Here is a 22,179-nt window from a genome sequence, read left to right as displayed (position 1 = left end):
TCTATCCTGTTCCACTGATCTATATTTCTGTCTTTGTGCCAGTACCATATGGCTTTGATGATTGTTGCTTTGTAGTATAATCTGAAGTCTGGGAGCATGGTTCCTCCAGCTCCATTTTTTCTTTTTCAGGATTTCATTGGCTATTCTGTGTTTTTGTGCTTCCAAACAAACTTTAAAATATTTTGTTCGAGTTCTGTGAAAAGTGTCCTTGGTAATTTGATAGGGATGGCATCAAGTCTGTAGATTGCCTTAGGTAGTATACTCATTTTTGATAATATTAACTCTTCCAATCCATGAGCATGGTATATCTTTCTATCTGTTCATGTCATCTTTGATTTATTTCATCAGTGTCTTATAGTTTTTAGTGTACAGGTCTTTTGTCTCTTTAGGTAGGTTTCCTCCTAAGTATTTTATTCTTTTGGATGTGATGGTAAATGGTATTGCTACCCTAATATCTCTTTTTGCTCTTTCATTGTTACTGTATAGAAATGCTGTCAATTTCTGTGTATTAATTTTGTATCCTGCAACTTTGCCAAATTCATGGATGAGCTCTAACAGTTTTCTGGTAGAGTCTTTAGGATTCTCTAGGTGTAGTATCATGTCATCTGCAAATAGTGATAGTTTTACTTCTTTCTTTCAAATTGGACTCTTTTTATTTCTGTTACTTCTGATTGCCATGCCTAGAACTTCCAAAACTTTGTTGAAGAGTAGTGGCGAAAGCCAACATCCTTGTCTTGTTCCTGATCTCTGCGGGAATTCTTTCAGCTTTTCACCATTGAGAATGATGTTTGCTATGGGTTTGTCATACATGGCCTTTATTATGTTGTGGTAGCTTCCCACTATGCCAACTTTCTAAAGGGTTTTTATCAGAAATGGTGTTGGATTTTGTCAAAGGCTTTTTCCGTGTCTATTGAGAGGATTGTATAGTTTTTATTCTTCAGTTTGCTAATGTGGTGTATCACACTGATGGATTTGCGGATATTGAGGAACCCTTGCATCCCTGGGATAAATCCCACTTGATCATGATGTACAATACATATAATGTATTGTTGGATGCAGATTGTTAGTAGAGCCAACTAATCTATGACAAAAGAGGCAAGAATATACAATGGAGAAAGGACAGCTTGTTCAATAAGTGGTACTGGGAAAACTAGACAGCCACATGGAAAGGAATGAAATTAAAACACTCCCTAACACCATACACAAAAATAAGCTCAACATGGATTAAAGACCTAGATATAAGACCAGACACTATAAAACACTTAGAGGAAAACATAGAACAAACACTCTCTGATATAAATGACAGCAACATCTTCTCACATTCACCCCTTAGAGAATTGACAGTAAAAACAAACAAACAAACAAACAAAAACAAATGGAACCTAATCAAACTTAAAAGTTTCTGCACAGCAAAGGAAACCCTAAACAAAACAAAAAGACAACCCACAGAATGGGAGAAAATATTTGCAAGTGAATCAACTGACAAGGGATTCATCTCCAAAATTTATAAACACCTCCTACCGCTCAATACCAAAAAAACAAAAAAAAAAAACATGAAAAAATGGGCAGAAGATCTAAACAGACAATTCTCCAAAGAAGACATCCAGATGGCTGAGAAACACAAAAATAGAAATATAGATCACTGGAACAAGATAGAAAGACCCTAAATAAACCCAAGCGCCTATGGTCAATTAATATATGACAAAGGAGGCAAGAACATACCATGGAAGGGCTACATATTTATAATCAATGAAGAAGTGCGAAGAGAAGAAGACCACCTTCTTCCTCTTTTTGGGGTAAATGTCGAGGCTTAAAACATTAATTCCTCCTTTGACCTAGTATGGTTTAACCAGGACAGTCATGGCATTATTTAAATCACATATATTAACAAAAAAGAGGTGACATATACTAAAATATTGTCAGAGTTCCCGTCGTGGCTCAGTGATTAATGAATGCGACTAGGAACAATGAGGTTGCGGGTTTGATCCCTGCCCTTGCTCAGTGGGTTAAGGATCCAGCATTGCCATAAGCTGTGGTGTAGGATGCAGATGCAGTTTGGATCCTGCATTGCTTTGGCTGTGGTGTAGGCTGACAGCTACAGCTCCGATTAGACCCCCAGCCTGGGAACCTCCATATCCCATGGGAGCGGCCCAAGAAATGGCAAAAAGACAAAAATAAATAAAATAAAATAAAATAAAATAAAATAAAATAAAAATTAAATTAAATTAAAAAATAAAATAAAATATTATAATTTGTCTTAGGTTTTGGTATAATGTTCCCTTTTACATAGATTTTTTTTCCCTTTTCACCTATATCTGTGTCTTGAATACATGTAGAAATATTACTTGCCAAAGACTATTAATTCCCTGATTTAATGTAACATGATTCAGAACCCATGTCTATTTTTTTTGTGTTTTAACTATCAGGTTTTGTGGCTTGACTGTATCTGGAGCTTAGATGAAATTTGTCTTCCTTCAAGGTATTATATAGATTGTTGCTAGGCTACTGTATTATTTTCTTGAGTGATCATTAACTTACAACAGCCTCCCAAACTCCTTCAAAAATTCCTTTCTGTATTTACTAACCTAATGGGATTTTTCAATTAACCATTCAATCTTCCCACTTTATTCCTATCAGCTTTGCATTATCTCATTGACATGTGACAAAGACCAGATATGAATAGTAAAGTCTACTTTATAACTCTCCATTCCCAGGATCTATGGCACTCCATTTCATTCTTAAAATGGACCAAATTTTGGTATAAATTAAACACTAACCTATCTATTGTGCAAATGTTAGATAACATATATGGCTGTTTATGTGATAATACCAAAAATCAGGATATGAAGGCTAATAAGAGGCAATCTTTCATGTCCATCTATTTTACTCACTCTGAGTAAAACTCTTATGCTGGAACTTAAAGTCTCTCAAGAGGACACAGATACTTGTCATAACACGAAAATACTGGCTACATTTGACTGATCCTGCAAAGATCACACAGCTAAAGCCAGAAAATAAATTATATCCCTAGGATATCTCAAATTTGAAGTGAATCAATCTCTTTTCACTGATTTCTGTAAACATAAAATTCAGGAAGTGGATTTGACTGTGTTGCAAACATGTGGAAAAAGTTAAAAGAGTTCTGAAGAAATTCTCATGCCAAAAAAGATGAAAAATGCAAATTTAAAAAAAATCTAGACACCAGTTGTTTTCACATGAATTATTGTCTAGTGCTGATGTTAGTCTTTTATAAGAAAGTCAATGTTTTCCTGACATGGATAATCATTTGTTTGGGAAAGATTACAATAAATGAATTACTACCCTTATAGTACAATAAAATTCAAAAAAACAATGATAGATATATTTATGTAATATATGTGTTGTTCATTATCTCACCTCTCTGAAGTAATCATCCTTTTCTAGTTGAAATACATATTAAGTTCATTGGGGAAAGAAATCTTTCTCATTGGGAAAAACATGAATTTCATATAGAAGAAAATGCTTGAACTGATATAAATAAAAATGGAAATTATAAATCTATGGAAAAGAGTGATATATAAATAAAACTAAAATGATTAATAGAAATATTTTTCTAAATATTTGTCAGTACTAGGTTACATAGAAGTTTAAATCCCCTAGCATTTAGTATTTGATGATTTTTATCCATTGTGTGTGTGTGAGTGTGTCAGTGTTTCCTATATTGTTGACAGTTTCTTTTTTATTAGTAAAATATAAACTCAAAGAATATACACACATGTAGGCCATCATTGCTATACTACTATTACTTTAACCATCCTTAAGCAACATTACTGCCATCGGTACACTTATAAAGTACTACATAAAGTATTAATTACAAGGTACATTACTTCCACTACCAAATTACTTTTTTTAATATTTATTAATCATCTTAAAAATAATATGTACATGTATCTGGCTTCCCTATGTCATTATGATTACAAATAATAAAAAAGCATAAATAACAATAACTTCTTCCTTTTCTAGTAATAATTTCTGAATTAATAATGGCAGTACATAAAAATACTCAGGTTTGGACTGAGTCTCATAATGCTATCACTGGAATCTTATTTCCTTAAGAAAGTTCTGACCTTTGGTCAAGGTGTCCTTCAGAGCAGCTTTCATGGTTTCATTTCGTAAACTGAAGATGAAGGGATTCAGGAGTGGTGTGATGACACTGGAGAGGATGAAGAGGATCTTGTTGAGGTGCAGGCTGCTCTTCTGTGAGGGGCGGACATAGACAAAGATGGAGATTCCATAGCCCATAGAGACCACAGTGAAGTGAGAGGCACAGGTAGCAAAGGCTTTGCGTTGACCTTGGCCTGAGGGTATCTTCAGAATGGTGGAGATGATGTAAACATAGGAGACCACTGTGAGGGAGAGGGAGCTGATGAGCAGGACCAGGGAGCTTAGGAAGTCCAACAGCTCTATGAAACGGATGTCAGCACAGGCCAAGTGGAGGAGAGGGGCACTGTCACAGAAAAAGTGATCAATCACATTGGGGCCACAGTATGGCAGTCCTGCCTTAAGGACAGTGGATGGGAGGATCAGGAGAAAGCCACCCACCCAGGAAAGAATGACAAGATGAACACAGAGAGAGCTAGTCATAATCATAGGGTACTGAAGGGGGTTGCAAATGGACACATAGCGGTCATAGGACATGACAGCAAAAAGGATAAACTCAGTGCATCCAGAAAGGAAGTAGAAAAAGGACTGAGTGAAGCATCCATTAAATGAGATGCTTTTCCTCTCCAGCAGGAAGCCTCTCAGCATTGTGGGAACCACACAGGTCGTGGTTAATATTTCACTGAAAGAGAGATTGCTGAGGAAGAAATACATGGGTGAGTGAAGCTTATAATCTACAAGAATCAGGATAATGATGAGGGTGTTTCCAAGGACTGTCACCAAGTAGGCCAATAAAAAAATCAAAACGAAGAAGCTCCCAAGAGCTCCAGTGGATGGTATTCCTGTAAGAGTAATCTCAGTCACCATGGTCCAGTTCTCCCTGTCCATGCTGAGTGAAGAATCTCCTCCTTTAACTTTGTCAAAAAAGAAAAAGTAACAACATGTATCACTAATTAAAACACAATAGTATAAGATATATTAATCTGAGCATATTTTTTTCAGCAAGAATAAGCAATATTATTGAAAAAATCTTGTTGGAAAAAAATCATAAGTCCTGTTTGCACTACATACTTGAGACATTATCAGGTTAACAGAGATTCTTAATGTGGTCAAATCCATAGATCAAAAGTATGCTAATATTGTCTTCATATTTTATTGTAGGTAGTAGATATTCTATGAAGAAATATTTTACAAAAAGCAAATAGCTAAGGGAACCAAAACAAATAGAATACTAAACTGTAAAATCATTTTCTGAATAATTTTTAATAACAAAAAATGATTTATGTTTTTGGAATGGCTTCACAAATGTCTGTGGTTGCATTATTAATCAAAACCTGAAATTTCTGAAAGCAGACTTCACAACATAGAAGTTCTTTCCAGAACTGTTTTCACTTTACATAATTAGAATAATTTGGCATACTGAGGGTAGAGAGAAAACTACAAATTCAAACTTAACCATAATTAAACACTTTGCCACTTAAAGGAAACAAATTAACACCATATATGATTTTAGTAGTACAAAAATATCAAAGGAAGTCCTCAAACCAAAAATAATATGGAAGTCAAGGAGTAAATTTCTGGAAATAAAGTAAAATAAGAAGGAACACAGAAATATTTAAAAAATAATAAAGAACATCATGGAAAACCAGTATGTCAATTTTATCAAAACTTGAATGGATTAAGCTCACCTAGTACAAATATCAAACTAAATTAAAAAGAAAATATGATTGTATTTTTTTGAAGAAACACACAAAATATAATGAGTGAAAAAAATTAAATATATTGGTAGAGCAAAGCAAAATTTGAAAATACCTAGGAAAGCCGATGTCACAATACAAATAGCAAACAGAATTTAATAGAAAAAGGAAAAAAAAATTTCAGAATAAAACACAAGGAAAGTGATGATATTATAGGACAAATAATAACTTTTAATTTAAAATATAAATAACCATACATAATGAAACAAGTGATATTGTATCAGCATTTTCAAAGTAAAAGTTGGAAATTTAGGCACATACTAGGACATAATGAAGTAATAAAATAAATTGACATTGTTTTCATATTTAATGATCTAATATGGCAGAAACCAAATATTGTTAAGATTATTTTAATATTATTAGAGGTCAGCATTTATAATTAAATTATGGTACTATATATACAAAGGCATGAGTGTGTATACATTATTGAATAATAGAAATAAGGACACTATTCCTTAATTTATGATCAATATTGTAAAATTTTGATTTTTAAAAATATGTTGGTATAGATACTGAAATGCCAATCAATTACTAGCACGACTTTTAGTTTTGAATTTCATCAAAATAAAATAAGTGAAAGCATGTAGAAAAACTAATACCATTATAAATTATACTAGATATGATAATATGTATTAAACTACATCAAATTAGGACAAGCATTCAAATCTACATGAAGCCACATTTATGATTATTTTATTCTATTTGTTTTGGAAATTGAAAGAAGAAAAAATTCAACTTACATAAGATGAGTTTCCAGTATAATATCCTGCCATTCATCAACTTCCTGCAAAAATCTCTTTGGAAAACATGACCATAGAGATAGCATAAAAAAAAGTTAAAATGAAGAGAACATTCTTGGGGAAAAATACTTGTAAACCATAAATGGGGTAATATCCAAAATATGTAAGAAAAAAGATAGAGACACCAGAGTCTGAAATATTCCTTTTGGTGTTAGTGCAACAGTCCCAAATTAGTCATTGTTATTGACAATGCACCAGGATTGAGGAAATGGAGTAGAGAAAAAAAGAAAAAAAAAGAGCAGGGAGAGAGAGAAGTTTTATTGCTTGATTCAAGAAAGATATGTATTTTTTTTTAATTAAGACTTTTGAATGGGTTTAAGAAAATAAGTAAGGTAGAGTAACTATTACAAAAACTAAGCACTGGGCTAATGTCATTAAAAAAGTGGTAAAATTTTATGTTATTTGATTACCATTATAATTTCTTTATGGATTACTTAAACTAAACAAACATACTATACTTGCAAGACTAACATTTTCTAACATCTGGCTCTTAAACTCTTAGATATCTCTCAGTCAAAGCCCATTTTCTTCAAGAATACACTTTTTCTATAACTCAGTAAATGCTACAAATAGGCTTTCAGTCTCCTTTTCTAGATCATTCAAATTTTTACCAGTTAACTAAACTTCCTTGAAGTTTCCCCTACCAGTAAAATTTTGTTAGGTTAAGAAAAGGTAGAAAATGTCCCAAATTTTAACCCCCCCCCTTTTCTTTTCTCCTTTGGAATCAGGCTCCAGAGCTGAGAGGACAGGGTTTCCAAAGAAACTGCTGAGCTCTGGTTCCTTTCTGAGGTTGGGCTATTACCAAATTAACAGAAGACAATTCCACAGCACTCACCTAGAAGAAGGTCTAACTAAGAATAAAAGACTTTAAAGTCAGCTGAAGCTCCCACAGGGGGAACTTTACAGGGTGCGAAATATTAGTCTATTTTCTTTTCATTCTGAAAACTTTGCTTTGTAAACTTGTTAAGAACTATTCCATGGAGGCCCTAATAAGTGTATGAACATTTTTTCCCAAAAGGCTGTTTAAAATGAGAAGACAAAATTCAAATTATGTGAACAATTCAGTTTCTGGCCTGTACACACACAAAGAAAATGTATTTATATCGGTGTATATATGTATGTATATACAATTAGAAAGATCTGTGTTTTAGGTATAATCTGTGATCAAGCAGTATCAGAGCTGCAGCTAGAGGTTCTCAAGTTTTGGGGGTGACATAAATTCATCAGTGTTCATTTTCATTGGGTAAAACTAATGGATGTGAAGGATTATTTTACAAACAGAAATTCATTGGAGTGAAGTGGTAAGATCAACCATAATATTTGAGCATGTTGTGTCCTGCATGGACACTGAGCCAGGGATATATAAATAAAAACAAAGAGAAATATGTTTATATGTCATGACTAGTAATGCTTATTGACTCTACATTGCAATGCAAGATACACTATAACTGGAAGTAAACTTTTGAAGGAAAAAAATGAAGCTCTATAAATGTAGGAAGTTCTTTTGATAGTACATAAATGAAATGAGATAAAATGTTCACTGTGAGAAAATGACTATACTACCTAAAGCAATCTACAGATTCAATGCAATCCCTATCAAATTACCCATGATATTTTTCACAGAACTAGAACAAACAATCCAAAAATGTATATGGAACAACAAAAGACCCAGAATTGCCAAAGCATTACTGAGGAACAAAAACCAAGCAGGAGGCATACTTCTGCTAGACTTCAGGCAATATTACAAAGCCACAGTCATCAAGACAGTGTGGTACTGGTACCAAAACAGACATACAGACAAATGGAACAGAATGGAGAACCCAGAAATAAACCCAGACACCTATGGCCCATTAATCTTTGACAAAGGAGGCAAGAACATAAAATGGGAAAAAGAGAGTCTTTGCAGCAAGTATTGCTGGGAAACCTGGACAGTTGCATGCAAATCAATGAAACTAGAACCCACCCTCACACCATGCACCAAAATAAACTCAAAATGGCTTAAAGACTTAAGTGTAAGACAAGACACCATCAAACTCCTGGAAGAGAACATAGGCAAAACATTCTCTGACATCAACCTTACACATGTTTTCTCAGGTCAGTCTCCCAAAGCAAGAGAAAGAAGAAACCCATGGGACCTAATCAAATTTTGCACAGCAAAGGGACCCAAAAAGAAAACAAAAAGACAACTTACAGAATGGGAGAAAATAGTTTCAAAGGATGCAACTGACAAGGGCTTAATATCTAGAATATATAAGCAACTTATACAACTCAACAGCAAAAAAGCCAACAACCCAACTGAAAAATGAGCAAAGGACCTGACTAGACATTTCTCCAGGGAAAATTTACAGATGGCCAATAAGCACATTAAGCAATGTTCAACATCACTGATTATTAGAGAAATGCAAATCAAAACCACCATAAGATACCACCTCACAGCTGTCAGAATGGCCATCATTAATAAGTCCACAAATAACAAGTGCTGGAGGGGCTGTGGAGAAAAGGGAAGCCTCCTGCACTGTTGATGGGAATGTAAGCTGGTACAACCACTATGGAGAACAGTATGGATGTACCTTATAAAACTATTCATGGAACTACTATATGACCCAGCAATCCTGCTCTTGGGCATATATCCAGAAAAAACTCTCCTTAAAGAAGACACATGCACCTGGATGTTCACTGCAGCACTATTCACAATAGCCAAGACATGGAAAGAACCCAAATGTCCATTGACAGAGGATTGGATTAGGAAAATGTAGTATATATACACAATGGAATACTCCTCAGCCATAAAAAGAATGAAATCATGCCATTTGTAGCAACATGGATGCAACTAGAGACTCTCATCCTGAGTGAAGTAAGTCAGAAAGAGAAAGACAAATACCATATGATATCACTTATATCTGGAATCTAATATATGGCACAATGAAGCTTTCTACAGAAAGGAAAATGATGGGCTTGGAGAACAGACTTGTGGTTGCCAAGAGGGAAGATGTGGGAATAGGGTGGATTGTGATTTCATGCTTAATAGAGTCAAACTATTGCCTTTGGAATGGATTAGCAATGAAATCCTGCTGTGTAGCACTAGGAACTATATCTAGTCATTTATATGCATCATGATAATATAAAATAGAATGTGTACAGGTATGTGTAACTGGCTCACCATGATGTACAGTAGAAAAAAAATTGTATTGGGGAAATAGCATTTAAAAAATTAAAAATAATTAGAAAAAATGATGAAGAAATTGAAGTTATGGGAAGACCGATAATATTTAAGGAGATTCAAATAAATCCTTTGAAAAATTTTGTTAATATTAGAAGGCATATATAATAATATTTATATATATTTAAATATATTATGTTTTATATTTTGATATCATGTAAAACATATGTTATATTAATGTCTTTGGCTCAAAATCTTCTTAGATTTAAAATTTAACTTGTCTGATATTAGCATTAGCTATTATGGCAATCTGATGGGTGAAATTTTTATGAAATGTCTTCTTTCATTATGCAACCTATTTTTGCCTTTGGAATTAAAATTCATACTGAATACAGTATATAGCTGTATCGGTTTAAAAAGATCCATTCCATCTATCTTTGCCTTTTGATTAGAAAGTGTATCTATTTACATTCAAAGTTGTTACTGATAAGATGGGATTTACTATGTCATTTTAGCGTTTTATATGTCTTAGGTCTTTTTACTCCTTTTTTCCTCCATTAATTTTTTCCTGTTTAGTTGATTTTCTGCAGTGACAAAAATAATTCCCTTCAAGTTCTTTTTGTGTTATTCTACAATTATTTTCTTTGTTGTTGCTGTATTAGTTTTATGGGATTGCCATAACAAAAGTACCAGAGATAGGAAACCTAAACAGTGAAAAAATTATTTATAGTCTCACACTTCCACAGGATTAGAAATCTAAGACCAAGGTTTTGGTAAGCATGGTTCTTCTGAGGCCTCTATCCTTGACTATCAGTTTACTACCTTCCATGTCCTTTCGTGGTATTTCTACTCTATGTGTACACATCCCTGATATCTTGTCCTCTTCTTATAAGGATACAAATTGTATTTGATAAAGAACCTGCCTTTTTCATCTTATTTAACCTATTTACCACGTCAAAGGCTTTAACTCCAAATATGATCACATTGATGATTAGAGTTTTAATATTTAAAAAAAATTTGTTGGGGTTGAAATTCAGTCTATAAAATTTACTATGAGCATTGAATTTGACACTAAAAATGAAAACATTCTATTGTATTTGAGCCAACTTACTTTCAATAGATTATAAAAACTCTGCTCCCATATAGTCTCTCCTTACCCATTTTCAGTTTTTAATGTCATGAATTACATCTTTATAAACTGCGTGTCCCCAAACATAGACAAAAAACTTTTTTTAATACACTTGTTTTTTAAATCTGTAAAAAATAAAAACTGGGGTTACAAGCTAAAAGTACAATTTATATCAGGTCTTTCAATTACTCACGGATTTATATTTACTAGAGATAATTGTTTCATATCACTTTGAGTTACTTTCTGTATCTTTTAGTTTCAATCTAAAGTACATTAATTAGTATTTTGAAAGGAATTAACAGCCACCGACAATGTCAAATCTTGTTAATCTAGGGTTATCTTAAAACCATCCTCATTTTATAAATAGTTTTGCTGATACAGCATTCTCAATTGACTCTTTTCCTCATCTCTACAAATATATCAATCCATAACATTCTGGGCCCCATGATTTTGGATGAGATACCTGCTGACATTCTTATTGAGGATACCCTGTATGTGACGAATCACTTCTATATTGTTGTCTTCAAGATTCTTTTTCTCTTCGACATTTAAGAGTTTGATTATAATGAGTCACTGTGTATATCTTTTGAGGTTTTTTTTTTTATTTGAATATCATTGAGCTTCTTGGATTTACAGATTGCATCAAATATGGGAAGCTTTTAGCCATTATTTCTTCAAATAATCTTTCTATTCTTGTCTCTCTCTTCTCCATTTCTTACTGCCATATGGTGTTTGTTTGCTTGGTAGAGTCACATAGCTCTCTTAGGCTTTATTAATTTTCACTTCATCTCTGTTTTTTTTCTTTCTGTTGTTCAGACACAATAAATTCAATTGTACTTCTTCAAGTTTAATTCTTCCACATATTAAAATCTGCTCCAATTCCTCTGGTGAATTTTCAAATTTTTATTTATTGTACTTTTTAAATCTAGAAATCAAGTTTTAAAAATTGTTTGGTGTTTTTGGATGCAAACTATTATATTTGAAATGGATGGTCAGTGGGGCCCCACTGTACAGCACAGGGAACTGTATGTGATTGGGTCACTTTGCTGTACAAGAGGAATTGAAGAAACATTATAAATCAATATAGTTTAGTTACAAATAAGTGAAATAAGTAAAAATAAAATTGTTTCTATATTTTTATTGATATTTAGTTTGTTCACCCAGCACTTCCTGAATTTGTCTACTTCTTTTAACCTCTAGAGTACTTTTAACGTATTGTTTTAGTCTTTGCACTTTTTTAAAAGTCTTCCTAATAAGTTTATCATCTGGACTTCTCCAGTGACAATTTTTGTAAACTTATGTGTTTCTTTAGAATGGACAATATTATGTTTATTTGTACAGAATTTTGCTTTTACACTTTGAATATTTGAATCTCATATAATTTTGAAAATCAGAATCTCCCCCCCATTTTCCAGGTTGCTTTTTGGTTTTGTTTATTTGTTTGTTTATTTGTTTTTTTATTGATGTTCTTTGTGCTTAGAATCAACCTGAGGTATAAGCTTCAGGTCTACTTAGGTTTTTTTTTTTTAATGAGTCTATGTCTTTCTCTTGCTATGCACAATGACTTTTAAAATTGCACCATACTTCTGGTAGGGTTTGATGACTTAATCTTTAAATAGCCTCCCATAAAATTAAAAAAAAAGAAAAAAGGAAAATAAAAACATAAAATAAAAACAAAATTAAAAAGGAAAGTATGAAGAGAACAAAATCAGATTCTGTTTTTCTAAATCTCTGGAAACAACTTCAGCCAGTAGTGGTTGTGAATATGGTGGCCTGGCTCTGTGCCTGCAATTTTGCTATCAGAAAAATCTAGCTATAATTAGAACACAGATTCCTAGCTCCTTGCCCAATCAAGTATGAGACAAACTCAAAGGGAACTGCTTAACGTTCCTCTCCCATTGAACTTCAATATCAATTTGTGAACATATGTTTAACTCCTTGATGTTTAATGCTGCCCAAAATATCATTTCCTCACTTTTTTAAAAAAACACAACCTAAGTATTATGTTAAGAAAATTCAAAACCCACTCATCACTCCTCATTGGGAGTGTTTATTACTGGCCACCCTCTCTCACTATAAACACATCAAAGAAATAAATTCTTCAGAATTTAAATCTTGAGATGGAAGCAACTGAACTGTCCATTGACACAGGAATGTATAAAGAGGTTGTGTTACTTATATACAATGGAATATTATTCGTCCATAAAACAGAATGAAATAATATCATTTGCAGCAACATGGATGGACCTAGAGATTATTGTTCTAATTGTTCTGTCTGAAGTAAGTCAGACAGAGAAAGACATATATCATATGATATCACTTATATGTGGAATTTAATAAAAATAATATTTATTTACAAAACAGAAATAGATTCAGAGATTTCCAAAACAAACTTATGGTTACTGAAGGGGAAAGATCAGGGGGATGAGTAAATTAGGAGTTTGGTATTAACATATACATACTTTGATATGTAAATTAGATAACCATCAAAAACCTACTATATAACTCAGTGAACTCTACTCAATATTCTTTAATGACCTATATGTGGAAAGAATCTGAAAAAGAACGGATGTATGTATATGCTTAACTGAATCACTTTGCTGGACACCTGAAACTAACAACTAATACAACATTGTAAGTCAACTACACTCCAATAAAATTTATATGTAGTCTATTATATATATAAAGATAGAGTTAGGCACTAACTATTAGGTACAAAATGTACAACAGGCGGAATAGAGAATATATTTTATAGTAACTACAAGTGGTGTATAACCTTTGAAATTGTGAATCACCATATAATACTCCTGTAATTTATATAATATTATACATCAACAATACTTCAATTGAAATTTAATAACAATAACAAATAGCTTGCCTTCAGCAATTTGGCCAACCTATCTATGAATCTTGTTCTCAGGTCTTTAAATCTTTCTTAGAATGTTCCCTTTATCTCACTTTGTTCTAAGCCATATTTGGTGCTTAATGTCACCCATAAGAGAGCCATGTCTTAAATTACTAATTTTAGCAACTAAACCTATAAGTATAACATCCTATCGATCTTTGCAGCTAAATTATTACAACTGCATTTGTTTGATTTTTTGACTTCTGTCTCAATGTTTGCTCTTTAAAATAGGAGATTCTAACATTTATCACTTCTTTCCCCCATTTCCAACTATAATGACAAATCTAAGCCTCAATTCAAAATGAACCCTGCTTGTCAACATATGTATCTAAATTCAAACAGCTGAGTAATCTTAAATCAAAGTACACAAACAGGTAGGACAGTATCACAATAAAATGATGATGTTCTATTTCAGCAAAATACTTAATTTTATTTCCAAAGCCATCATTATTTTTTGTCAGTTATTGATATCTTTTTTATAAAGGTAGTACGACATGCCTTTGCCATTTTCTTCCAACCTCAAACTTACATTTCTTTGCTAAAAAAGAGCTGATACTATTATCTCTGAATTTAAAGATGAGACATAATCCACATAAAGTACCCTGTTAGATCTTTAACATTATCTTCTCTCCATTTCTTTAAACACTTGTCAGATTACAATGATCATCCCTTTTCCTCCTAAAGTAAATAACATATTTTTTCCTATTGAATATTGACATCTCTACATTTGACCTAGATTACTTTTTCATTCAATTCCAGGGTATTAATTATCACTTCATATATTATATCCAGCTTTTTGCTCACTACTGGGCCCTTCTGACAAGTGTGCAAACTAGATGATGAAAACTTGCTTTTATCAAAAACACACAAAGATCTCTAAGCACATTTTCTCACTTCTTCACAGATGCATTTCTCAGGATAACTGTAAACATAAACAATTGCTTTCATTTCTTTATAAGCCATCACCTCTTCACTGTCACCAGTGCTACTGCACCCTCCACAAGTAAAAGACACTGCCCTCATGGGAACAATATAACCCCTGTGTTGAGAAATATGATGAAAAATATCAACACCCATGTTCCATGTTCGCTGTCTTATCCTTCTGAGAACATTCTAATCCCTTGGAAGAGTCTGTATAACAAATTCATGAATGCCTTCCCACCTATATGGTTGTCTTTCTTATTCCATTTTTGGGAGGTGGGGTTCTTCTTCTATCACTTACAATTTACATTTTTAAATTCCTCTCTTCCCTTTCCTTTAGTATGGTATTATTGTCATTTGAGGGGCTACAGTCTTCGAGACATTTTATTTATTCTCACATTTTAAAATATCATCTATACATTGAAAACTTATAAGATTTTAACTCTAGACAAGGCCATGACTCCAAGATCCAGATCCATACATACAAATATTTATTTCACATCATTTTGTGAAGTCCCTCATATCTAGAACAATAAACTTTTGTTCTGCATAGCCAAGCACTTTCAAAGTTTCCACTTGAGGAAGAATATTTAGTAATATAATTTAAGCCTTGTTGAATATAAGGCATAACCAATATATTAGTGATTAAATTTCACAAGGTAAGATATTAAAATCTTAAAAATTAATCCTTCAAGCCCAGACCAAACATTCTTTCTTCCTTACTTTTCATCTTGTCTCAGATTCCAACATATCACTTTTTTTTTTCTATCCAATATTGAACTAGATGGATATGAAAAGGCTAACAACAGTCCTCACAGGTCAAGTCCCAGCACCAAAGGAAAACTGAAGGTTGGAAGAAAATGACTAAGGAAAAGAAAAGAGCATGTGTTGAGAATAAATTATATGAGGAAATTACATGCACTTGAAGCTCAGGAGTAGTTACGAATCTCTGTAAAAAGAACACAAATTGTTGCCACTATATAGGAATGAGGGAATAAGACCAAAGATATATTCCTTATTGTGAGGCTTTTGTTATGATGGATTCATCATCAAACTGTCACTGGGAAGAAACCCACGCTTATATAGAGACTGACTGACTTCCTTTTTCCACACAGCAATCCATGCTTTCCTAACAGATGTAATGCAGACCAACACATAAAGAAAACCACAGAATTAGTGGGAGCCAGAAAGGGCCAAGGTGGCAATAGTAAATTTTCCTGAATGGGTTCCAACTTGATGAGGAGGGCAGTATTTGCACAGATGAGACTCAAAGTTTCTGAAAGTTTCCTTTGCCTTATTACCACGCTAAGACTTCCATCCAAAAGAGATACTTGCACTTTACTAGGCAAACTCAGTGCTATGAAGCCCAATAGACTACACAGGCTTTGCTTGTTTCTAGAAATAACTGTCTTTTGAAGGAGGTACCCACCTCTTCCCCTTCAAAATTTCCTGTCTCCCTCGCCTGGGGATAAAGGGTCTTTAGAGCAGGAGCTCTTCCTTCCCCACTCTTTGATAAATGCATAAAGTTTCAGAGTTCCACTATATCTGTGGGTTAAGGATATAGATTGTGTAGGTCACAGCCATGGCTCAGATTAAATTGCTGGCCCAGAAACTTCCATATGTCATGGGTGTGGCCAAAATATAAAAATGCATAAATTTTCTGCCGTGTTTGTGGGACCTTGGCTTCTGTAATTGGCATGAGTGGCACCAGGCAAAGAAAGGATGTAGTTGGGCTCCACTGATTGGAGAGGTATGTAACAAAACCTGAAATCAAGACAATCTTCTCTCCTATATGGAATACTGCAATGACTTCAAAGTGGCTCATTTTTAGTCTTCTTTTTTCTAAAAAGAAACAAAATTTGCAAAATCCTACCTTTTGGGGGACATGGATGGACCCTGAGAGAATTTTAGACTATTTTTTTTCTTTTTAAGGCAACATCCCATAGCATGTGGAAGTTCCTAGGCTAGAAGTCAAATCAGAGCTTCAGCTGACAGCCTATGCCACAGCCACAGCAATGCCAGGTCTGAGCCATGTCAAAGACCTGCAGCTCATGGAAACTGTGGATACTTAACCCACTGAATGGGGCCAGGGATCTAACCTGTGACCTCATGGATACCAGTCGGGTTTGTTACCACTGAGTAGCAACGAGAACTCCAAGGGCATTTTAAGATATAGGGTTAAACTACTCAAGCAAAACCTATAATTTAGCAGATTAGATTTAAACCATAACAGATATAACAAAACCATGATCCTACTTGTCTATAAGACACTCTCTTTATTATTTTTTATTATAGTTGATTTTCAATGTTCTGTCAATTTCTGCTGTATAAAAGTGACCCCCATTTTATATATATTTATATATGCACACATATATACATTCTTATCTATGTATATGTATATATATTCTTTTTCTCACATTATCCTCCAATACAATCACTGTGATTGAAGATGATGGAGGATAATGTAAGACACTCACTTTAGATTTAGTATGTACATAGGTTCAAGTGAAAGAGTGGCAAATATTTTATGTAAAGTAATAGAGGTTATGTGTGCTTCTGAGGCTGACCCAGTGGGCAGGGACATCCTCCTTCCTCACCAACGAGCAGCCTGAGCCCTAAAAAACCTGAGGTAGTGTGTTTAAAAGGCTTTGGATCTTCAACAGACATATCCTGAGCCTCAGCTAGTTTCACTTTTACATTCACAGTTCCTTCCCCAGGGGAAAAGCCATGCCTCCTTGGATTTACTTTGCATGTTTCCCTGTGAATCACCACTTTTCCATAAGGACGGTTTGTGCTCAAACTCCACTTTGGAGTTGTTGTCCTATAGACCAGACCTTGTTTGGGTAGATGAGACCTTATCACATGGAAGGTGGCAGAAGACAAACAGGAGCACCACTCCACCATTATACTTGTTCCCTCCATTCATTGAAGCTTCAAAGAGTGACAATACATGACCACTGCCTCTGGCCCCCTAAAGGGGAGCCATTTCTTGAGGAGTCTAGGGTTTGGGTAGGCAGCCCAGCCCAGCTACCTGCAGAGATGAGTACAGGCCCTCAGTTGGAAGTGTATGCTCATTTGACCCGCTGACCAGGGTCGTGTCTGGGAATGCGCTCTCCCCACTGGGTCTGCCAAGAGGAATCTTTTGCCTGTGGGAGCAGAAAGTTTGCACGTGCTCCTCATACCATCCCAGCCCTTGGGCGGGGTGGGTTGGGGTGGGGGGGCTCCTAGTTGGGATGAGGACATAGTGGTGTGTGACGGGTTAAGGTCACAATGGACAGGAAAAGTTTAAAGGTGGCCTGCGTTGGGGTGGGGGTGGGGATTCCTACCGAGGCGGAGGTTTCAAAAGCGACGTACAGGTGCGGTCTTGCTTACAGAGGGCTGCGGGGTAGCTTGGGGCTGCCTTTCCACCTCTGCTCTTAGAGGGAGGGTCTTGGTCCAGGATTGACTTGCCTGCCCAAAGGCCAAGTGGTCCATCAGTCCTCAGTACCCTCTGCGGGGCTGTGGGGCAAAGCGGGGAGGGCGCCTTGCATGTTTTGGCAAGGTGGGTGTCTAGGAGTCAGGACTTAATTTGGACCAGAGTAAGGAAACCTGGATCTGTGCCGCATGGGAGTCACAAGAAGGGAATAGCAGGAAAGGGGGCGGGGGGCAGTCCTGGACCTTGGAGTCTGGGGAGGATCCTGATCAAGACTGGAATAATGGCAGATCTTGTCTCTAACCTGGTGGGAGAACTCTGATGAGGCTAGCACAGGAGGGGAGTGGGTGGAAGAGAACCTAATAGAGAGGGATCCTAAGGAGGGACCTTAACCAAGAGGTGGGAGGGGGTGGATGTGACCCTAACCATGTCCAGGGAGGAAGTAGACACCCATCTAAATGGAAAAGTCACTCAAAGGACATAATGAGTGAAAAACTCTGAGGTAGAGTGACTTGTCTTTGCTTGGATAGAAGTAATGACCACTCTTTCTGTGTGCTATGAACCTACACTTGAAAGTAGAGAAAGGTGGAGTCCTGGACCAGGGAAGGGTGGGAAAATGAAAGTTTGAAGTCTATGTGATAGTCAAGGGCCAGGAGATCTACCCCATAAGATTGTGAAAGTTGTTCACTGCACAAAAGCAGCTGGCTCAGAGGTGAGGGTAAAGTTTTTGCAATCTGTCCTGCACTCCTGTTCATCAAGCTGTGCAGTCATCCTGGTCCTGAACCACCTCAGCCAAGAGGAATGGATACTTTCCTCTAATTCCCACAAGAATATTGTCTGCTAGCAAACTGTGGGCCAGGGGTTGTTATCTGTCCAGAGCACCCCTTTGTCTGAATCAACATGGCATAATAGAGTTAATAAATGTGGATTAACTCTATATTCCAGGGCTGTGTTGTAGTTTAAAGAAACAACTTCTAAGTAACAGTGGCAAGAGATAACATGTCTACTCTTTTCAGCTGTCTTAATAAAACATGTCCATGGGCAGCAACACAACGTTATCACATTGCAATACTCAAAGCCGGCATATGTTGCACATGTTTAACAACTCCCTGGGAAAACTGCAGCGGCAACTAGACAAGGGGGAGTATGATATATTCAAGCACATACCAATGTTTGAGAGCGACTTTATCCAGGTGAATGATCCCATACCTCTTCTTCATCTCTGTGGTTCTTAATTGTAGTTCCCCCATCTTTCCCACCTTTCATTCTTTTCCTTCCACAAATCTGTGTGGTGAGTATGCAAAGATAATATCTTCAGTGACATTTAAGTAGGATAAAATAAATGTTTTCTCGTTTACTGATTTTTACACCCAATTTTATCAGGTGACTACTCGACATAATTGCTTCAGATTTAATATTTTTTAAAGAATAAACATGAAAATGGATTAATTTCTCTGGAACCTCTTCCCTGAATGCACTTACCTTCACCTCCCCCACAGTTACCACTGTCCCAAATGTGGTCATTATTATTCTAATGCATATTTTGTCCATATATATAAAATGTTTTATGACTTTGGGAGACGCAGTGTAGTCTTGTCTTATATGTGTGGACATTCGGCATGATATTCTGTTGGGTGTGCCATTTGTAGCTTCCTTTTTCTCACTTGTTATGTTTTGTAGGATCTTGAGGCTCTCAATCCCTTATAGTTATATAGTGATCTTCAACATCCAGAGAATGTTGGGGTTCTTTTCCTGTGAGCCTCACAGCAACCTAGTTATATAGGCATAACAGATACTGTCATTCTACTTGGGAGCAGACTGAGTTTCAGAGAGTGAAATTGATTTCTTACACCAAAAAAGGGGACAATGCTCAGGCTTTCTGATTTCCAGTTCATGGAATTTATACTCTAAAGTGCTTCCTGGAGGATAGAAGTATGAACAAGACTTTGGATGTGAACAATACACACCTTGTAAGTGAGAGAGCATAGTGAGAGTCAACCACGGAACTCCATGACTTTATATATATCACTGATTCTCAACCTTGGCTCTTCCTTGGAATTACCTGGAAAGTTTGGAAATCAGTGATGCCTGGGACCCACCTCTGAAGACCTTTGTGTTGTGATTTGGGACAATCCGGGCAGCAGACTCTTTCAGAGCTTTCAGTTTATTGTAATGTGTAGGCAGGATTGAGAATCAGTAAACACATAGACAGAGGATAAAAAACAGATTATTATTCTTGCTGAACCATTTGAGAGTTGGGTGGCAGTGGCTGGTGTTATGATATTTATTCCTTGAATTCTTCATGTGTTGTATAAGAATTTGAATGTTTACCTGGGTAACCATGGCACAATTTCAGAAAATTTGATATTGATAGAATACTATCAATATATGTTCAAATTTTCTCAATTACCTCAATAATGTTTTTATTCTTAAATGTTCAATTTCTTTAAAAAATTGTTTTCTAACATTGTTGTGACATTTTGCATTCCTACCAGCAAAACATGAGAGTTCCAGTTGCTTGAGGTCCCCTGCACCACTTTCTGTTGTTAGTGGTCTTAAATTTCAGATGCTGCAGTTGTTGTGTAGTGAATTCACATTTTGTTTTGCTTCTCTTTTCTTGATGAATAATGATACTTGGCTTCTTTTCATGTGTTTACTTGCCGTTCATATGTGTTCATTGGTAAAATGTTTGCTCAAACTATAATAGTCCTATTTTTATGTTCTTAATAGAGTTTTTTTTTTTCCAATCCAAAATCATGTATTAAGCATTTAATTGTCATACCTCTTTACTCCTTTAATCTGGGATAATCCCTTTACATTTCACTGTCTTTTGCGTTGTCATTTTTGAGGTGAAAAACTATATTTATTTTTAATAAAATGTATAGTTTGTGAAATTTCTAAAATTTGTTTACTGAAACCACTACGGAAAGGTACTTATGTTGCATCTAATCTCTTTGCAAAAATCATTTTAATGAACAACTTTGTACATGATTTCTTTGTATTTACAGGTAAATTACAGTATATTTTCACTGGTGGAATTACAGGTTCTTAGGCTGTACATACATTTATTATTTTGATAGTGATCATAGGCACTTCAGACTTTGGGAATACACGTGCTGAAGAAGAGTCTGACTCCTATAAGTGGTCAGATTGGAAAGGGAGATGTGTCAGAACTAATACTGTGGTATAGCGCTTGAATAATGTGTGTGGGGAAAATAACATCACTTTGAGTTTTTCTTGCCCACCAGGAACTGTGCTTGACACTTTACGTAGGAGTAGAGCAGAGGAGGAAAAATAGAGTAAACTATAGGATGCTGCTGGGCTTTCCTCTTTCTTCCAATAACAGATCAGCAAAAGAGGAGAAGTGCTTGATGTGCACAACAGTGTGCAAATGGTGACTGTGGGCATTGCATACACTGACCCAAACCTCGCAATACCAGACATCATGCTGCTGGCACGACCAGCTCTGAGCTGTGCAGCCAATGCCAGACATGACAAGGATACACAGGGAAGGGGCCTCAAGTCAATAAAGAGCTTGGAGCTGACCAGGTGAGTCCAGGAGTTTTAGTCCCTCCCTATAAGAAGGATGCTGAAGGGACAAGAGCATGGGTCATATAATTCATCATAGCATAGTACCCAAAGTGAGAGGGGCCTCAGCAGCATGACTAGCATCTGAGGTATGGAATCAGAGGAGAGGTCAGACACAGCCATAGGGATTCACTAAGGCTTTGTGGTGGAAATTGCTATTGATTTTGTAAGAAGAATTATGGGAGTAAGGTCAGAAAGGTAGCTGGGGGCGTATAGTGGGAAGGTCTTGTATGGCAGAGCAGTTAAGGGTTTATAACATGTACCATTTTTTATAGGTGGTAAAGAACCATAAAGGTGTTGAACTGAGGTGTGATGAGATAAGTGATGTACTGAAAATTAGTGATGCACCAGTCAGTGATAAGGAGGT

The 22,179-nt window shown here is 35.5% G+C and overlaps 1 protein-coding gene across 1 annotated transcript; it reads right to left on the bottom strand.

Annotated features, from left to right (window-relative positions):
* Nucleotides 1-4,071: 4,071 nt before the first annotated feature.
* Nucleotides 4,072-5,028, bottom strand: LOC125124578 (olfactory receptor 6M1-like). Its single transcript, XM_047774646.1, has one exon. The coding sequence runs from the start codon at nucleotides 5,026-5,028 to the stop codon at nucleotides 4,072-4,074; it is 957 nt and encodes a 318-aa protein (XP_047630602.1).
* Between the last annotated feature and the right edge of the window lie 17,151 nt (nucleotides 5,029-22,179).

The sequence above is a fragment of the Phacochoerus africanus genome, chromosome 4 (assembly GCF_016906955.1).
Source record: "Phacochoerus africanus isolate WHEZ1 chromosome 4, ROS_Pafr_v1, whole genome shotgun sequence".
Lineage (NCBI taxonomy): Eukaryota > Metazoa > Chordata > Mammalia > Artiodactyla > Suidae > Phacochoerus > Phacochoerus africanus.
Note: the sequence above shows the minus strand (reverse complement) of the source record. Positions and strands in the feature narration are given on the sequence as shown.